Below are 19,936 nucleotides of genomic sequence, written 5' to 3'. Positions count from 1 at the left end.
ACTGGGGTTTCTAGGAAGCTTTGGGCCTGGGTCTGGCTAGGTGATGAGGGTGAAGCCATTCTGCCTCTAAATGTACAGACATCCTGTTACAGAGACACCCAGGGAGGAGTAAAATTGGGTTGGAAGCAATCCAGCCAGGTAGTTCTAGCAGAGACATGGAGACCAGCAGGGCTGAGAACAGACACAAGCCATGACAGAAGTGTGATGGCCTCTGGGCTCAATGCCAGGCATGCAGCAGCTGGTGGCAGGGGACACAGGCTGGCACTGGAATAGGATGATCATCAGGGACTGGAGGCAGGAAGGTACACTGGAACACTGGCAATGGCATGGGGCATGTCACAAGCCCATGCTTCCCCAGCCTGGGGAACATCAGCTACCAGGGAGACTGGTGTTCCAAGTGCTCTCCTCTTTTGCATCTTTGGATAGGATGAGGCCAGCAACAGGCCAAGGAGAGCTCAGGGACACAGGACCTGCAGAGGCAGCTCAAGAGGTTGCTGTACCCCCAGCTCAGTGGGTTGCAGGCAGAGTTGCAATGCTGAGAGTTGACCATGGCCGATGGGCTTCTGAGCCACCTGGGCAGGGGGTGGCCATGCTGCATGGAGGCAGAGACATCCAGGTATCTTCCTTCCCACCAGCACAGCCGCAGCGATGCTGCTGCTGTGGCTTGAACACGTGCCTCCAGCTCTCCTCCGCTCCCACCTTTCCAAAGCCCAGGCAGCTGTGCTGGGTGCCAGCCACAAACTGGATGTGGGAGCTGATGAGTGTGAATACCCCAGCCCAAATGTGCACGCTCCCAAGACATGTGCCAAACCTGCAGAGTGGCTCCTGGGGACACACGTGTCCCCCTGCACAGGAGATGGGGTACAATGTGTGCACACGCAGCACTGCATGTGAGAATGTGCGCACAGATGGTCTTAGAATTGGAGGGGCCAGAAAGCAACATGCATATGTGCATGCAGTAGTATTTGTTTTTGCATGCCTATGCATGTGTGTGTGCATTCACACACGTGAACAGGGCTGGTGCAGCAGGAGCTGGCCAGGCAGGAGTGGGAGTGCAGGGCCACGCATCCGCTGCATGGCAGCTTTGGTGCAGGCGCAGTCTGCTGCCTGCCTGCATGCTCAGCTCAGATGTGGGGCAGCTGTAATTACGGTGCTGAGGCTCCCTGCTGCAGCAGTGCCTGCAGAGCTGGGTCATCCTGCCACTGTGAAATCCCAGTCATATCGTTGCTGCTAATTATCTTGTTCCCCAGGAACATCCCTGCCTCCCAGTGTGCCGCGCAGGCCAGAGGGGCTGGGAGATGGCTGTGCTAATGATCCTCCCTTACATAGGTACTGAGTGCCACCAGTCGTGCAGCTCCAGCAAGGACAGGGAGGCTACAGGGCTGGAAGCTCCTATTGTCTGCCACATCTTCCCCAGTTCCACTCCAGCCAGGCACAACGTAGTGCTGGGACCCCTTTGGGGTGATGCAGTGCGCCACATCGCTGGAGAAGAAATTTTCCTTCTCTCCACCTCCAGCTCACTCCATTGTTGCACTTGTGCAGCCTGGGTTCATGTCCACCTGCACTGATAGAGAGCCCAACCTGTTTCCTGCCACTGCTGCCCTCCCCATTTTGCCCCAAGCTGCTCTTCCCTCAATTCTGCACCAAAGTCCCTTCTCGGAGTCCATATGCCCCAAGCCTTTGAGCTGCTCCATTACCCCTCCTGCACCTCAGAGCTCTTCCATGACCCAGCCTCCCCTGGGAGGAGCCAGCCCCAGGCCACATTTTGAGGAGGACTGCAGGGTGCTGCAGGGTGCTCAGCACTCACGGACGCAATGCACACATACATACTATTGAGGTTGAGAGATGAAGAGACTTGAGGGTGAAAATAAATTTAGGAAAGGTAAGAGAACTAGCATGAGCTCTGCTTCAGTGAGACGCTGGGGGGATACATTGCACCTTCAGCTGGCTAAAAACACTTTTTTTTTTCTGGGCTGCAAGCAAAGAGCAGGGTCACAAGTGATCTTGGCCCTCTGGGATCCACTGGTCTGCTGTGTAAAAGGCCTGCAAGCAATTCTTGTTAAGCTGAAGCTGCAGTTCAAGGATGGGTGAGGAAAGGTGCCCCAACACTCAGACTTCCCTTGCTCAGAACTCTGCAGGGGTTTGGGTCCTTCTCCCCACAGCCACCATGGTCACCATCCAAGTATGCTACCATGGGTACATATTTTGGGGACCAGGGATTTGTCTCAGTGGTACAGCACCATGGCACAGCATTGCACCACAAGAGCTTAGCGCTGAGCACCTTTCCCCCCTTGCAGAGCCATGGGGGTGCTGATGTCAAGACGGCAGACGGTGGAGAAGGTGCAGAAGGTCAGCTTGGCTGTGTCAGCTTTCAAAGATGGGCTGCGGGAGCAGCCAGTAGCACGGAGGCGGGCAGAGGCTGGGGGCACGCGCCAGGGGACACTGGAGCAGACAGTGCAAGAGGCAGAGGAGGAGGCATCTGCAGGGCCCTCACAGCCAGAAGAGGTCAGCGCCAGCAAGGCTGCCTGGGAGCGGCTGCGGGATGGCCGAGGTGTGGAGCCAGAGGAATTTGATCGAGCCAACAGGTTCACACCACCCGCTTTCATCCGGCCCCAGCGAGAGCTGCACGATGATGAGCCACTGGACATCAGCCTGGAGCAGCGGGAGCAGGCAAGCAGCTGGGCATGGGGACAGGGAGGTAGGGATGAGGCCAGAGTTGGAGATGCACAGGGGATGTGCAAGCACCTCCAATGGCTGCAGGGTGGTGACAGACTCCCCTGAGATAGGTGGCTCAACAGGCTTGGCCACGGCACACAGGCAGCTCAGTAGGGCAGAATCTGGGAGCAGAATCTTTCCAGCTCTGGGGTGATCCACTCTGTGTGTTTGTTCACACAACCTTACAGACCAACCCAACCATCCACACCTACAACTTTCACAGCCCAGTGAATCTACAGCCCCACGGTTTATTCACGCATGCCTGCAATCCTATAGCCACCAACCCACATCTGCAACCCTACACAACCATCCACCCACAACCACAAGCTGGCAACACAGCCAACCAATGACTTTACAGCTTGTCCTTTCACACACAGTCAGCAAACTCCCAAGTCAAAACTTCCATCTATCCACACCCATAAGTCTGTAGTTCAGCCAACCTACAGCCTAAGAGCCTGCTCATCCATACCTGCAGAACTGGACTCCAGAGAAGCTACAACCCCACCAACCCTACGGCCATACCCTTTGACCTTTCATTCACTCCTGTGAACCCATGCACCCTTCCATAAGGTCCCCTGGCCACAAAACCAGACATTCCTTCTACTATCCCAAGAATTTACTCTCCTGTTCCCTTTGCACTCCTACACATACCAGTGATGTAGGGCCCCCAAGCCAGGGAGCCATGCTGAGCACCCCAAGGTGCTTAGCTGCACCATTGCTCCACAGGTCCTCAATGATGAGATGTGTGAGATCTGTGAAGTGTGGACAGCCGAGAGCCTCTTCCCCTGTCGTGTCTGCAGTCGGGTGTACCACGATGGCTGCCTGCGCCGCATGGGCTACCTGCAGAACGACAGCGCTGTGGAGGTGACGGAGACTGCACATACTGAGACAGGCTGGAGCTGCTACTACTGCGTGAGTGCCCACCAGGCTCCAATGTTGTGACCTGCCCCAGGGCGATGGGGCTTCTACAGTTCCTCAGCTCCCATCACCAACATTAATGGGGAGCAACCATGGGGCTGGGGACACTGCCCCCCTCTCTATATCCCCCGCCACCATTGGATGCTAACACTTACCCTGCCTTTCCCTCTAGGACAACCTCAACCTCCTGCTGACAGAGGAGGAGATGTACAGCTTGATGGAGACCTTGCGGCAGTGCAAGATCATCCCAGGTACGTATCCCTCCTGTGATGGAATGGGCTGAGCCCTTGCTCACCCTGCACATGGCTCCCAGGTTGGGGTGTCACCCTGTTGGGCAAAAGGTATAAGCTGTGCAAAAGATGGCAGCTGTGCATATCCCATAGCAAGGAAGCAGGGAAAATGGGGGGGATGCGCCTGGGGGAAGGCTGGTGGAAGGGCTGCTCTGAATGTGCTCCCACAGAAACCTCCCTGACACTGGACGACTTCCTGCACTACAAGCACCTGGTGCACAAGCAGCAGTTTGAGCGGCCTATGGAGGAGGCACAGGAGGAGCGGGCCACACTGCAGTTCTCTGCCCTGGACCCCGACAAGAAGGGACACATCGAGTGGCCAGATTTCCTCTCCCATGAGTCCATCCAGCTGCTGCAGAAACTCCGGCCGCCGGTATGGTCACAGGGTTGGGATGTCCATCACAGCTTGCTTGTGACCCCGGGGTTTTGCCCAGATCCTCCACAGACAGTAGTGGGGGATCCCCAAACCTGGATGTTCCCCAAACCTCTCTGTCTCCAGAACTCCCTGCTGCGGCTGCTGACAGTCAAGGAGCGGGAGCGGGCACGTGCTGCTTTCCTGGCCCTGGACCAGGATGGCAGTGGCTTCATCGGGGAGGGCGAGTGCCATAAGGCCCAGCACGCCTGGTTCCGCAAGCACCAGAAGGAGACACCATCCTGCAGCGTCAGGTATGGAGGGGACCCCTGCACAGACTGAGGAGGCCTTTCCTTTCCTCCTCCATGGCTGCAGCCCTTCCCTCCTGCTGCAAACCCTTCCCTGCCAGCCATTGCCTGTGGCAGGGCTGAACAGTGCTCTGTCACCCCGCAGCATCAGCCATGTTGGGCCCATGTCGGAGAGCAGCCCGGCCAGCAGCGGCAGTGGCAAGAGCCGGGAGAAGACACTGCTGGAGTCAGAGCAGGAGGAGGCCAGGTGAGGGCCGCCCTGGAGTGGTGGCTATGCCATCCTGAAGGGCGAGCACTGGGGAGGTCTCTCTGAAGCTGTCCCTGAGGGGGCTGTGAGGTGACACCATCTGCCCCACAGGTCCATCGACTGGCCCAGATTCCTGCGGGAGAATGTCGTCTACATCCTGGCAGCCCGTCCCAACAGTGCCGCCATCCACCTGCAGCCGCCGGCCTAGCTCCTGGCCTGCCTGCCCCGGCGCCATCTTGGTTGCCGAGGCCTTCCCTGTCGCCCTGCAGGGGAGCCCCGTTGCCACGGCGACCGGCCCCGCATGCCATTGGCCGAGGGAAGTACCGCCCCTTTCATTCCACCTGCCAATCCCACGCAGCTCCCCACCCTCTGCCAGTGGGGAGCCAGCAGCTGATTGGCAGGTGGGAAAGCAGCTGCTCCCCCTTTCCCCTTGCCTCCGTGCTGGATTTGCTGGGTGACGCCCGAGGTGTGGGCTGTGCCGGGTTGCGATAAGCAGAGCAGGTGCTGCCTTGGATGCAGGGGAGACCGCCCCTGGTGCTGGAGGCCCTGCATGGGGCAGAGGAAGGCTCCACTGCAGCAAGGCTGTCCCCACCCCGCAGCGCTGACATCCCTGGGTCCCTCTCAGGGCACTAGTGCAGGCTGGCAGCCTCCCACAGCCCAGAACTGTGGCTAGAGAATAGGAAAGGTCCTCCAGGGTCCTTCCTCCTGCCCCCAGGATAAGGCCTCACAGGGTGGGGGTAAGGCAGCAGGCTACAGGGCAGTAGGGCAGGCTCGACCCAGGGTCCTTTGCAGACCTTGCCGCATGCACTCTGGGGTTGAGGTCTGGTTGCTCCCACCTGGCGAGGCCTCATCACCACCTCCTCAGCCTGGGCAATGGAGGCACCATCCCGCTTGGCTCCCCCTCCCCAAATCAGGGCACTGCTTACCCCTTTAGGGCCTCCCTACTCCCTTTAGGCATTCCCTTTCCCCTTCAGAAACTCCCTCCTTTACAAGCTGTGAGACAATCACAGAGATTCAGGCCATACGTGAGGCCGGGAGATGTGCCAGTGCAACATTTCAGGTGCTGGGTCTGAGGTGGGGCATTGGCTGGCTGGAACATGACTGGAGCGAGCAGGCAGCTGGGGATATAAGGTGTTGCAGCCTCCGCTCTGTACTGGGAAGTATCCATTAAACAGCTGTGTCCAACCAACCTCTGGCTGCTGACTATACAAGGCACATGTCACAGATGCCATACAGCACCCCCCTGGCTTGTCCCAGGGGGATTTTGGGGGATCCCACTGCTTTCTGCTGTGTTGAACACCCTGCCCTGGGCTTGGGTCCTTGTCCCATCAGGCAGGCTGTTCCTTGCATCTCCAAAAGTCCTGCAGCAATTATGGGTGGAGAAGCTTGTGCCTGGGGACATCTGCTCCTGTCCCTGTCTCCCAGCTGCAATCCCAGCTCTGCAAAGGAGGAAAGCTCATGCATTGACAAGGAGCAAAGCTGCTCCTTGTCCACAGAGGTGCTGGAGGCTGTGAGCAGCCAGATAAAAAGCCCTGGGCAACGGTGGAGGCTGGGTGCTGGGAACAAGCTGCTTGCAGCTGCGCTGGGAAACTCCAAATAACGAAGGGCCCTCTGGAGGTGTGCTGATGGTTAAAGGCTTCTCCAGTACTAGACATATCCCTGCAGCACCCAGGGAAAGCTACTGGTGGCACCTGGTCTTCAACTCTGCCAGCAAAGGGGGGCTTTCCTGCAGACCACTCCCACAGCTACAGAGTCCCAGTGAGAGGGGCTGCCACGAGGTCCAAACCACAGCAGTGGTGTCCAGCTGTGAAAATCCAGGTACCGATCACTTTGCAGAAGAGGACGGTGGAAGGAAGAAGGACAAGCTGGTAGGTGGTTGAGTACCTGAAACCAGAATGCTGTGGGCAGCTGGAGCAGGGGAGGAGAGTGGGACTGCACTCTACATAGGTAATAAAGGCACTCCAAATCCATGCTCTGCACACCCACAGGATCCAAGTAGAGGAGCAGAGCATGGGCCAGATCAGGGTTTCAAAGTAAGCTGTGAAGTGTTGTGGAGGTCCCTTCTTGCTTCCTTCCTTCCTCCTAGTCTCCAACCTCTGGAACACTCAGGACACATAAGTGTGTTCCCAAACTACATCGGCGTGGGTGCAGTGCCATGACAGAGTCATGCCCACTCTGCTCCTGGCACTCCCCTGTGCCTGAGTACAGGGCACTGCACCATTTCTGGCTCCATCATCCCTTGCCCCCCCCCACCACACACTGTCATCCTTGCCAATATGCGTGGTTGGCTGTTGTCCCCACGGAGCTGGCTAATGAGAGATGCAGGTGGCTGGGCTGGCCCACACCTCTCAGGGTTATACTGTCACCACCATGTCAGCTGCCCAGTGTGCACCTGGTGTGGCAGATGCAGTCCCCCAGCCACCACCAGTGGGTAGAAAGAACATGTCTCCAGCCTGCCAGTACGTGGTGGGAAACGCATTGCAGGGCACTGCTATGGCATTCCAGATGTGACATGCTGACGTGCTGCTCTGCCAAGACTAGTATCTTCTGCTGGTCCAACTGGAGAATGTGTCCCTGTCCCTAGGAAAGCCTGAGTAGCCTGTATTCCTCTGCCACTGCAAATCTCTCCTGAATACTGGTGAAAAGCACCACAGGTCTCATAGCCCCAAATCACAGGAGTTGGTAGGAGTTAAGGCTGCAACAAGGACAGCCCAACCCCACAGATGCACTCTTCCTTCATGATCAGACCCTCCCTGGAAGGAAATCCTAGACTTGATAATTTCATTGTAGTTGAGGTGTCAGAGCTGCCTATATATCACCCCAAGGTCCACGGTCCTTCACCCCAGGTCCATCGCCACCGCAGGGTGCTGTCCCGTGGGCACTGTGCTCCTGCTGGGACATCCCACAGCAAGGGCCCGAGGAGAAGGTCCCGCTGCCCCACAGAGCTGTGCACCTAAGTTGCACTGCCTGGCCGTGGGCGTCCTTGCTGTGCCAGGGTATCCTGCAGCAGCACTGCGGGAAGGTGGCACCCTCTGCTGGACTCACAGACATTGCACAGGCATCGGTAAGCCACCGCAGCGTCTGAGCTCGCGAGGAAGATGAATGCTTGGCTTTGCAAGCCAGGGTGAGGAGCCCAGGAGAGCACTCCCATCCAATCCCTGCTCATGGCCCCAGGGCTCCCCTGGACATGGCTAAGTGCAACGGGAAGGTAACCAGAATGTGCCTCACACCGGAGCCCGCCACTCTTTGGGGATATATGTGGTGACGTTCAGATGGGAGGGCAGAGGTGAGCCAGGCAGTGTCTCTGCAAGTGGTGGCACTGGGGTCATCGCTGGGGCACGGCAGTGAGATGTCTGAAACTCACCCCACTGCTGCCCCGGGGACTGTCAGGGGCCAATGGAAGAAAAAAACTGGGCCACGTGGGCAGTGTACAACAATGACAGCAACGGTGACATCTCCTGGAGTCGCTGCCACCCTGACGTAAACCATCCACTCCTTCCAGAACAGAGCAGGAATCACCAAGCCCAGAGGGGACATCAGCTTCACTGTCCTTCCAGCAGTACCTCGGGAGGGGACTGGGGACCAGGACCGGCAGGGGGATTAAGGAGGAGGAGAGGTCGGGATGGGATGCGAGGGTCCTAGGCATTCTCCCACCCCAAGAAGCGACGTGGCCACACGGTGTCGCTCCTGCGCCGCGAGCGCATGGTGGCATTGGGGCCCGTGCTGATGGCCGGGGCGCGGAAAGGGACGAGGGGAGGTCCGTCGTCACTGTCCCGCCCCGGCACAGGGCTACGACCAGGAGCGGCGGAGATAGGGAACGACAGGAACCGGGGACGGCAGCCCGGACCCGTGCCCCACCACTGGTCCCGCAGCCATCGAAGCATGCAGGAACGAAGGAGGCTCCTTTCAGTTCCCAAATGTCATTTTATAGGGTGGTGGAGTGCCCGTGCTCCTGCCCCAAGCCTGGCTTTGGCCTCCATCTGCCTCACACCATCCTTCTCTTCCCCCACTGTTCCCTGCAGGTTCTCCTACAGACCATCTTGCACCCACACAGGACCAACCTTGACTGCTCAGGTGACCTCAGCACCGCCTCCTCATGCCCTCCGCTCCTTCATTCCCACAGTCCTGCTCACACATGGAGCCACGGGGGCCCACACAGTGCAGGGACAAGAGACGAACTGTGAGCATTGTAAATGCTGCACTCCCCGCAGTGGCTCTGCTGGAGGCTGTGACTCATGGCAGCAGCCCACGCAGCACTCAGGCAGCGTCCAGGTCCTCTGCATCGGTGCTGGGAGCAGCACAGAGACAGCAGGTGTTGTGTGCCTCTCTCTGTGCGCTTCCTGCTCCTATTGCCCTGACCTTGCAAAAGGAATGGGAGGTGGCACATGGGACAGAGGGCAAAAAGGAGGGGTGGAAAATGACTTGTGGTGAGGGGAAAGGTGTGTTCAGCCTTTCTATTTCAGCTGTGCAGACCTCAACCACTGCAGAGCGAGGGATGTCATGCCTACCACCCAAATGATCCCCTGCACTCGTGTTCCTTCTAGGATGTATCCCTGAGTCTGACAGTCAGTATATGTGGTCACATCAGGTAAGCTTACATGCAGTGGTGACACCAATGGCAAGGCACATCTAGGATTGATCTGGGTTTGAAGCATAGCCTGGCTGGCCAGGAAGAAAGGAAGGCAGCCAGGATACCTGGAAAGCATGGTTTGGCTCACAGCCACCCTAGAAAGCCAGCCTAGCTTTTGGCACTGGGCTGGGAAGCAGTGGGCTGAGGACAATGAGCCCAGTCCTCCAGTCTGGGTTACATGCACTCCACACACCTAGCTGACGGGGCAGAGCAGCCAGCCTGCCCCACACACCATGGCATCCTGCAATGAGGTTATCACAGCCCCTTCTTGCCAGTGGAACAATGACAAAGGCAGCAAAGAGGGGGGCACCTCAATACCCTGCAGACAGCCAGGGACCAGCCACAAAGAGATCTGGGGGCTGGAGTGAGCGATCCGTGAGGAGCTGCACACAACTATATCTGTCTCATTTGGCTGAGTGATGATTAAGGGAGGGACATGAGAGCAGACTGCAAACCACTAGGCAGAGGAGGAATTATTTAGACTGGAGCGTGGGGGTGGAGCACTGGGGGAGCTGGAAGGAGAGAGGTGGAGGGGGGATGCTGGTGGGATGCCTTGACGGCATTCTGCTCCCTGGTCCTGGGAACCAGTCTGGGGAGAGGCAGCAGGAAGTCTGGGGGTTGGCACCCTGTGTGAGCTTTCTACATCTGCGGAGGAAATGCCTCCAGCAAAACAAGGTCCTGCCCCATCCCACAGCCGACATCTCACAGGGCTCGCTATGCCACAGAGCCAGCATCTCCATGTGAATTCCCTCCAAACATATCTAGGCATGGAGGAACGCACCCACAGCTGTTGTGCAGGGCAGTGCTGGGTGTGCACAGCTCCATCCCTGCCCAGTCGTCCATGCAGAGCAGTTGCAGGAGCTATTTCTGCTCACCTCCTGTGCTCAGCTGTGGGCACATTAACCACACTGCTGTGGACCAGTGGTGGCGACAGCTGCTGATGGGGCACAGCTGGGTACTGGCCTTACAGGAATTCATTCAGCCTTGGGTATGTGTGTATGTGAGTTGAATTTTTATCAATACAGAGATGAAGGGGAAAAAATGACCCTGCTGTGTGGCGTCTCCCCTGCCTGGCACAGAGCACTTCCACCTTGCACTTGGGGCATGATAAAAATCAAAGGCAAGAGGAGGGGATGCTGAGCCAGTGGCCATGATCCAGGAAAAGAAATTAAGGAAGGACAGCCAGCCTGGGGACACCACCCATCACAACAGTCCCACAAGCAGTGGCACCTCTGTCACCACCAGGTCCCTGGGATGGCAGTGAGGGGAGGGGTACAGGGGCCACAGCATCACCCCAGCTTCATCTCTGGTCCCCTCATCCTCAAAGCAACCTGATATCCTCTTCCGACACTGTGAGCGTAGCATGGCAACAGTGACAGCAGCATGGCAACGCTGTGCCGACTTGGAGACGTGGAGGAGAGAGAAAGTGTCAGTGGATCCCCTCACCTCAACCTTCTGCATTCCGGTTGCTCTGTGCCTACAGGGACTTCTGGGAGGGGACAGCTGCTGCAGGTGCCATCTCCTTTGCTCCCTATTGCCTGGTATGGCATGAGACGAGCTGTGGGACCTCAGGCCAGGCCTGATTGCTCCTGATATGCGTTGTCCTTACATGTCCGCTCCTTGCGGAGACCCATACATGCAGGGAACAAAAGGGACTGAGTATGTGTGGAGAGGGCAGAGTGGGGAGCTGTGGAAAAGCAGCACTGAACTGGCTCTGGAGCCCATATCCATGCAAATTTGCTGTCCAGGATTGAGCCTGAAGATGCAAACCCATTTGGTGGGGTGCAAAGTGTCCTGAGACAGCACAGCCCCATCAGACGGCTCTCACCCACGACCCAGCCCTGCCCTTCCTATGTCTGTCCCCCTCCCTTACTTTCTCTCCACCAAGAGGTTTCAGAAACTGATATTTCTCAGTGGTCCCAAAGCCAGTGCTCTCCATCCTCCCTGGAACCCTAACCACTCCAGGAGCTGTGGGCAGAGCAGTGCATGGAGAAACCCCCAAATTTCCCTTGGAGCAAACACTTTCCTTGAGAGGTATTTAGGAGAACAAAGAGGGCAGTCTGGTTTCGGGGTTTTTCTTGGCTGCTAAAGGCATTTCCCCATAGCAGACCCCTCCACCTGCTGCAACAGACCCCTCCCAGACAGGGGGGACACCAGGGGATGTCACTGGGTTGCAGGAACGATGGGCATCTGAAGCATCCCAGAAACCCGGTGCAGGGAGCAGCACCATTACACAATGCAGCACTCGGCAGACGGTGCAGCGGGGCCAGCAGGGGCACGCCAGCCCCCAGCGTGAATTCCCTGACGTGGCAAAGCCTCTCCCGAAGCCCCCATCGCCACCCACCCGCACACGCAGGCAGCGAGCCCCCGCGCATACGCAGGCAGCGCCCACACATGCTGCCTCTAAAGGAGAAGCCTTGCCGGAGGAAGCACTGAAATAGCGACTTGCCTCATTCATGCGGCCTCCCCGGAAGCCCAGCAGGTGCAGGCAGCATGGGTGCAGGATGGGTTCTGTGCCAGACGTGCTTGGCCCTTCCAGGACAACTCCCACAGTGCCTGCAGCACTCAGCTCCTAACGCTGAGGGGTTTGCTTGGCACACGTCCCTGTGCATCCGTGCTGTGGGGGGCTCATGGATGGAGGAGATTTCACCTGCAGTGAAATCCCTCTCTTTGCAGAGGGGCACCCACGCTTGCTTTGGGATGGACTTCCCCCGCCTCTTTTTGGTCCCAAATGCCTACAGTAGGGAGATGCTTCCTGCAAGGCTTGGCTCAGAAGGTAGAAGGGTCCCCACAGACAAAGGAGACCCTCCAGACACGGGCACGTGCAGACAGAGGTGCCCACAGCCACATCCCCAGCAAAGCTGACCCCCATCTCCTGCTCCATGAGAGCTTTTCTTCCCCAGACAAGGGGCGTGCAAAGCACATAGCCATCCTCTTCCTCCCATTGCTGGACTCCCTCCCAGAGGATGACCTGCTCCAGTAGGGTGACTTTCACCATTGCCCTCCTCATGTCACTTCTGCACATAAGAGACCAAGGGCTGTGACGTGTGTCTGCACAGCACGCAGCACATGCATGGCACATGCATGTACATGGTGTGCACCATGTCATGCCACGGGATGTGTGATGTTTGTGCATGCAGTGCATGTAATACACACGTTTTTCGTCCTGGAGGGATGCAGAGCAGCGCATGATCTTTCTCTGGCATCATTGCAGGGGACTGTGGCATAACATCCAAAAACTCCATGTCTGGGCTGGAAGGCCTGGGCTGGAGGTATCATCTTGGCATGCACACTGGATGCTGGCACACACAGTGTGTTGTGAGATTAGCATTACATTAAAGATGCTGCTGCCCGCTTCTCTCTTATCTAAACCTTGAAGATGGAGATCCATGATGTCAGCATCAAAAGCAGCTGAAGGAGGGGGTCTAGTGGCAGGACAGTCCTGTTTTGGCTAAAGGTTGACAAAAAACCTGATAACACTTCAGCACAGACTCTCAAAGGCCACGATACCCAGAGTAAGAGTGTTTAATTCATTAACTCATACTGAACATGTAGAACTTAACTGTCCACCCAAACGATGCTCAACATCACCCCATGGAGAGATACAGGTATAGTTTAGGACATCAGGGAAAGTATCTTGGAGGGAGAGAAGAGAAAGGAGGAGCAGAGAAAGGAAGAGAGATTGAAGGAGAGAGACGGAAGGGGAGATGGGAAACTGCACTCCTCTTCCTGCTCCAGGACAGTGATGTCTTCTTGGTAAGTGCTGTGCTTTATCTGTTGGTGAAGAGTCACAGTGTTTTGCCAGCACTAGTGACATGCATTGATGCTGTTGCTGCTGGGCATTTATCAGTGGCAAGCCCGATCTGTTCTGTCTGTCACTTCAATAAGCTGTTTTTTTTCAATATCTGTGGAACCGTCCAGTGAAAGCTATCATGGGGAGACCCTGACAAAGTCAAAACTCTACTCTTTATGCAACATATATGCATGTACACACATGATCACACGGAGCACATGCAACGTGTGCATGTACAACATGCACACATGGCTGCACACATGGCTTTGTGCTGAGGGCTCAGCAAACACAGGACACATGGGGCAGAGATGCTTGCACCCTGTCTGCACCTGGCATGACCCTGCTCTGACTGCGTCCTTACATAACTCTGGCTGGGGGTGGGACAAGAAAATGCACCGTGCAGAAAGAAGGAGTACATTCAGCTCATTTCCTTTCCTAGAGTAACTTCTCCTTTTTTTTTTTTTTTTTTTTAATTTTAATTAAATAAAAAAGGTGCCCGAGGAAACATCCCATTTCCACCGCCCACCCCTTGCTGGCAGCCTCCCGACAGCACCGAGCTGTGGTGCAGCACCCGCATGGCACCCAGCACTGCAGGAACTGAGCACTGCACCCCAAGGAAGCAAAAGCACTGAAGCTGCCTCTCTTGCTGAACTTCCAATGTTACTTCCTCATTTTCCTTCAGCTTATCCAAATCTAGGACCGGCTCTGATCGTTCCCTCCCCACCAGCACAGGCTGTGAACACGCTGTTCCCACAGCCCCGCTGGGCTTTACGCCCTTTGAAGGACAGCCTCGTGCCAAGGAGCAGCCCTGCAATCGTCCCAGCATGCGGCGGCTCCCCGGTGCCGCAGGCAGTGCAGCCGCCCCAGTCCGGGCTCATCGAAAGTGCCGAGCTTTTGTTCCCCTTCAGCGGTGACAATTTCTCCTCCCCGCCTCCCTCCCACTCTCCTTCCCTGCTTCAGGCTGCGCATTCAGCGCTGCTGCCCTTATTGAAGGCTCAGGCACGGGAAATTAGCCCGAGGCTGGTTTTGCACAAGCATTAATTCTCCCAGCGCTTTGTTAGGTGCTGTTCGTTTTCTCCCCAAGCGCTCCGCACTGTGACTTTCTCCTCTTTGCTTGATCCCTTTCAACAAACCGTAGTGCTGTGTTTGTCTGCACCCTCTTTAACCTTAGCTCTCTGCTTCCCTTCATCCTCGCTGCGGCTCGGCTTCACCATGTTATAGGATCAACGAGTTGACAAGAGAAGACACCTTTGTGGACCTGATTCCTAGTGAAGGAACTAACCAGGTACAAAGACTGAGGGCTATCTTGACTACAGTGATGGTGGAGTTCAGGATCCTGGGAAAAGGGAGCCTGACAACTGCATCCAGTTCTGGGCTCCCCAGCACAAAAAAGACAGGGATCTCTTGGAAAGAGTCCAGCAGAGGGCCACGAAGATGGTGAAGGGCCTGGAGCATCTCTGTTATGAAGAAAGGCTGAGTGAACTGGGTCTGTTCAGCCTTGAGAAAAGGAGACTGAGAGGGGACCTGATCCAGGTCTATAAATATCTGAGGTGTGGGGGGCAGAATGGCGAGGCCGGACTCTTTTCAGTGGTGAGTGGAGACAGGACAAGGGAAAAGGAAACTGCAGCACAGGAAGTTCTGCACAAATGTGCGCAGGAACTTCTTTACAGTGAGGTGACGGAGCACTGGAACAGGCTGCCCAGGGAGGTGGTGGAGTCTCCTTCTCTGGAGATGTTCCAGACCTGCCTGGATGCCGACCTGTGCGACCTGCTGTAGGGAACCTGCTTTGGCAGGGGGGTTGGACTCGATGATCTCTGGAGGTCCCTTCCAACCCCTACAATTCTGTGATTCTGTGATGCCCCCATCCTCGGACCCTTCTGCCAGACAGGCAGCGGTCTAGCCACAGTCAGCTTTGTTCCAGTGCCTTGAGCAGCTCTCAGGGCTGCATCCTCCCAGCCCACTACCTCGGGTTAAGATATGGCTTTGGGAATTGGAGCTCCCGTGCTCCAGATGTGGCCAACAGCTGCACAGCTGTGCAGGACCAGCACACACTTCTAAATCCCCACCTGAGTGAACCCTCAGCTAATTAAGGTCTGATTTTCAGGCCATCCTCTGTGGAGCCAAGAGATGAACTCGGTATATTCTGTGATTCTGTGAGTCAGAGGAGAGCTCAGGGTTCCCTCAGCTTTTGGGTTGTCCTGTCAAGGCTGTGCTACGCAGAAGGCTGTCAGAATAAAATACAGTAAAAATAAAATAGCAAGCCAATGCATTCTTTCAGAAAACAGTTCTGCTGGATAATCCCAAGTTTGTTTGTTTGTTTGTTTGTTTTTAATAAGTCATAATTTGGTAATACCACCAAGGTATTATTGAGCTTTCTACAGCAACTGAATACCAGTTGGAGCCCTGATGAACTGACAGGGCCTTGCCACAGTCAGCTCCTTTCAGAAATTAAGGATTCAGTGCCAGAAAGATCTGCAGCTTGGACACACACAAAACAGACATGGTGGGTTTGTCTGGCTCTGGCATGCCTAACTCTAGCAGCAGCCCTGACAGCCAGCATCACTTCTGGGAACATCTGTAGATTAAAAGTATAATTTGGAATTATCCATAGGAGAAGCCATCAGGTGCTATACTTCTTTACTAAGGAAAGCACAGCAAACATCAACAGCTGGAAGCTGAAATGGAGCCAAGCTGAACTGTAGCATGTGCAGATGTCTCCCCAGAGGTGATCAATGCCACTCGGGCTCCTTACACTGCTGGATGAAGGGTGCATATGGGTAGAATACACATGCCACAAGACCCCAGCCACTGTCAAGCTCTCTCAGCAGGGAATACTTCAACCAAATGCTGGGTTCAGCCACTCTGAGCTCAATTTCCATGTCTGTAATCGTATTTCCATGGCATCCCGTCCCCACCAAACATCACAGAACTCACCTTGCTGCCCTCCCATCCCACTCCCACACTCTGGTTTTGGCCACTCCTCTGGAATGTCTTCTCTGGGCACAGGTGTGGGTACTGGAGAGGACCAAGTCCTCCCAAGGAGAGCCATTCCCATCTCCACGCAACTGACAAGCCCAAGGTTCTCATCATGGTAGCTCGCCACGATCAGCCTGGGGGGAGGTCTCCAACAGAGGATGCCAACACTGGCTGTGAACCACTTGAGAATAGAGGCAGAAAGGAAAATGAAACAACCCAGCTGGCAGCTCAGACGCTGCCGGGAGAGGAAGCAGCAGGTTGAGCTGAGGACACGGCTCATTATGCCGCCCCCACAGGTGCATGGCGCGGAGCGGCCGGCGGCAGTGCTGGCAGGGGGAGGCAGCAGCCGGCGTCCTCGGCATCAATAGGCAAGGACAAACTAAACATCACCATCATCCCCAACAGCCGTTTCCGTCCCCTTCCTCCCAAGTGCCCTCAGGAGTCGGGGGGGACTGATGAGATGCAGTGTCACAAGGACGTGGGAGAGGCTGCTGGAACAAAATATTCCGGTGCTGTTGCTGCCTTCAGTGGCTTTCAAGACCAGCCCAGATAAAGCCCTAAGCAACTCTCTGCGATCCCACATCTGAGCCTATTTTGAGCAGGGCTTTGGGCAAGACACCTCCTGGAGACCCTTTCATGCTCAGTGTCAGGCAGGCCTTGTGCTGAGGCTCCCAAGAATGGTGGAAGTACTGGTGGCTGGCAGAGCCACCTCAATTGGATGGTCTCCTCCGGGGACAGACCAGGGGCTGCCAGAGTACGGAGGAAAAGAATGTGCCCTCATGACCAAGTTCACCTACACAGCATGCAGGCTGAAGCTGACCCCAAGACCTGGAAGACAACCCACCACCAGCACCACCTTGCAGATATGACCACTTGAGATCACAGCCAGGACACTAACTGGTAGGGAAGGAGGTGGCTACTCAGCAATAAAAAATAAAGAGTGATACAATAATTTAAAAAAAAAAGTAGGAAAAAAAAAAAAAACCAAACGGATATGGCTTTTTCTTTCAGCCCTTTCCTCATCCTGCAGCTCCGGGTGCTGAAAAAGGAGGGTGGCATCTCCGAGGATGGGAACAGGCAGGAAGAAGAGACAGCATCGAATACGTGGGCGCTGCTCCCACTGTAGAGAACAGAGTACAAACCCTGATGCTGCCGCCAAGCCCGGTGTCCTCAGATGTATCTTTGGAGCTTGCCCAGCCAGACTTCCACGTGTCACATGGATCGGGAGAGCCTAAGCAGGACTGGGGGCACTGCAGCAGTGAGTGCCATGGCTCCTGCCTGTCTGCTCAGCCATGCTGGGATCTGTGCACCCAAGGATGAGGAGTGTCCCACATAAGCTTCCAGCCTGAGGAGGCTGCGGTAGAGCCATGGGAGAGGTCTGTGTTTACTGCTTTTACAGCAGCAGGGACTCAGCACCTAACATGCATATATGGAGTTGCAGAGCTCAATGACCTCATCTGCTGTTCTGACCTTCAAACACTAGATAATTATGTAAGATGTTTCATCAGAAAAACGGTCCCACTGCTTTGAGCCATGGTTCCCAGCCTCCCCGCTCTCTCTCCCTGGGATGAAGTTCAACTGCCAAGGCAGGCTTTGGGAAGAGATGAAGATTGGGGTGACACCTTCACAGTGTGCTCCTTGACCCCAGCAGCTCACAGCCCGGGAAATTTCTCAGCCAGAAAAATCACCACCGTGCTCACCAATATGCAGTGGATTTTCTCTTTGCTTAATTGCATTTTGACCCCAGACAAGTTTTTCACACCTTCAGCATCCTCCTCATCAAAGTCAGCAGCTCCACAGGTTAATCCCGAACTGCTGCAGGAAGCACACTCTTGCCCCGAGGTACCACTGCCAATTTTAGCACGTGATGGCAGCAAGCACTTTAAAGAAAGAGAGCTCGAGCAGCCATTCCCTGCTCAGCTTCCCCCAGACACACATGATTTTATTATTCTCCGTCATCCCTCCCTCAGTTATCTCTTCCCCCAGACGGAAGAGAGCTAGTTTATGTAATTGTTCCTTGTATGGAAACTGCTTCATACCCTTAATTATTCCCATCACCCTTCCCTGTGTTCTTCTAGCATTTCTTTAAAAGGGTGCCGGATGTGCTGGTGGATAATAGACTGTGGAAGAGCAACTTTGGTTAAAGAGGACACAGCCAACCACAGCACCCAGAAAGGGAGGCAGGGGCTCTGCTGACCCTCCTCCTGCCCTGCTTTTGGCAGCCTCCAGGCTGCATTCAGGCCCCATGCTGCAGCCTCCCGGTAAACGCGCCTGTTCCCACTGTCCTTGTTTCAGCCCACACAGCTGCACACCAAGCGGTAGTTTTTGAATGCAGACAAGGTCAGAGCCTGCTGTGCCCCAGGGCTGCAATGCCTTCACTGATGAATGACTCAGAAAGGGAGCTGAAGGAGTTTGCAAGCCCAGGGCACTGGCATCACACTGCATGAGCGGCACAAGCCCTTTGTAGCAAGAGCAGCAGTCCCTCAAGGCACACAGATAGCAAAACAAATAGACAGCAAGATAGACAGATAACAGTAAGTGCTGGTTTAATATCACGATGAGTCAGATGCTGCGCGAAGAGCACAGTGCAAACACTGACTCTTCCAGTTCAGGAATGGGCAGAAATGATCATGGGCAGCCACCTGCATGTCACCAGGAGACAGCAAATGCATCACCAGCCCCAGCACAGGGCCAGGCAGGGGAACCCATGCTGCGACTGATCTGCTGTAGAACCAAACATCCCCCTGAAATACCCCATTCAGAAACCTCCTCCACTCGGCTACGACGACACGGCACTTGCATCACGACAGCAGCACATTACGCACATCACCTCCCAGCTCTGAAGTCAGGACTTTATGGGTGCGTTTCTCCTGGATGCAGGCTCCAGAGAAGTCTTCCAAACAGGCACAAGCGACAGAACTATGGCTTCCCAAAGGACTGCTCTTCCTGCAAGGCACGGCCCTCGGGAAGCCAAGATAACAGCACGAGGCCTGCAGCAGCCGTGCGGGGAGCAGCAGTGCCCTGTCCCTGCATGCTGACACGCAGCGCTCGGCAGCCACAGCAGCACCCAGTCCTGCCTGGGATGTGCACCTCCACAGTGAAGCGGCGCTGTCCTGCCCTCCACAGAGACAGCCCCTGTTAGGAGCAGGAACCCACACCCTGTGCGCGGCTCCAGGCACACAGACCCGCTGCTGTCTCCCTGGGACAGCTCAGTCCAAGGGAGCCCTCGGTGCTGCACTGCCGACCCAAGGTCGCCGCCAGGCTCCGCCGCTACCTGCCGGGACCCAAGATGGCGGCCCGTCCGGCCCCACGCCCGCTGGAGGGGCGCCGCGCTGCGCCCCGTGACGTCACACGTTCCAGAAGGTTCGCGAGGGCAACCCGCCGCTCTCCAACGCCTCACGAGCGCTGCGAGGGGGGGCGGAGCCTCTAGCCGAGCCTACACCCAATGACAGCGCGCGGGAGGGGCGGTGTCGGCTTGAACTGTCCAATGACCGGTGGCGGATAGAGAGGAGGGGCGCCTCGGCTCCACCCACTCCCTTCTCCCCGCCTTCCGAAAGGCGAAAACCAATCAGCGCGGCTTTCTGCGGGGACGGACGCCACCTGCACCCAATAGAACGCGGCGGGGCGGGGCCGGCACCACCCCCCGCTCCACTCTTTGCCGGGGAGCGCGGGCGGGACTCCCCAGACGTCACGGCTAGTGGGGGCGG

The 19,936-nt window shown here is 56.2% G+C and overlaps 1 protein-coding gene across 1 annotated transcript; it reads left to right on the top strand.

The window, feature by feature from the left end:
* The first annotated feature begins 2,301 nt into the window (after positions 1–2,301).
* Positions 2,302–5,038, top strand: PHF24 (PHD finger protein 24). The gene is made up of 7 exons (XM_042862431.1): positions 2,302–2,670; positions 3,442–3,627; positions 3,806–3,884; positions 4,094–4,296; positions 4,423–4,589; positions 4,729–4,830; positions 4,942–5,038. Exons 1-7 carry the CDS (start codon positions 2,302–2,304, stop codon positions 5,036–5,038), a joined length of 1,203 nt encoding a protein of 400 aa, XP_042718365.1.
* The last annotated feature ends 14,898 nt before the right edge of the window (positions 5,039–19,936 follow it).

The sequence above is a fragment of the Lagopus leucura genome, unplaced genomic scaffold (genome assembly GCF_019238085.1).
Source record: "Lagopus leucura isolate 7727_CA_CO unplaced genomic scaffold, USGS_WTPT01 Super-Scaffold_650, whole genome shotgun sequence".
Taxonomy (NCBI): domain Eukaryota; kingdom Metazoa; phylum Chordata; class Aves; order Galliformes; family Phasianidae; genus Lagopus; species Lagopus leucura.
Note: the sequence above shows the minus strand (reverse complement) of the source record. Positions and strands in the feature narration are given on the sequence as shown.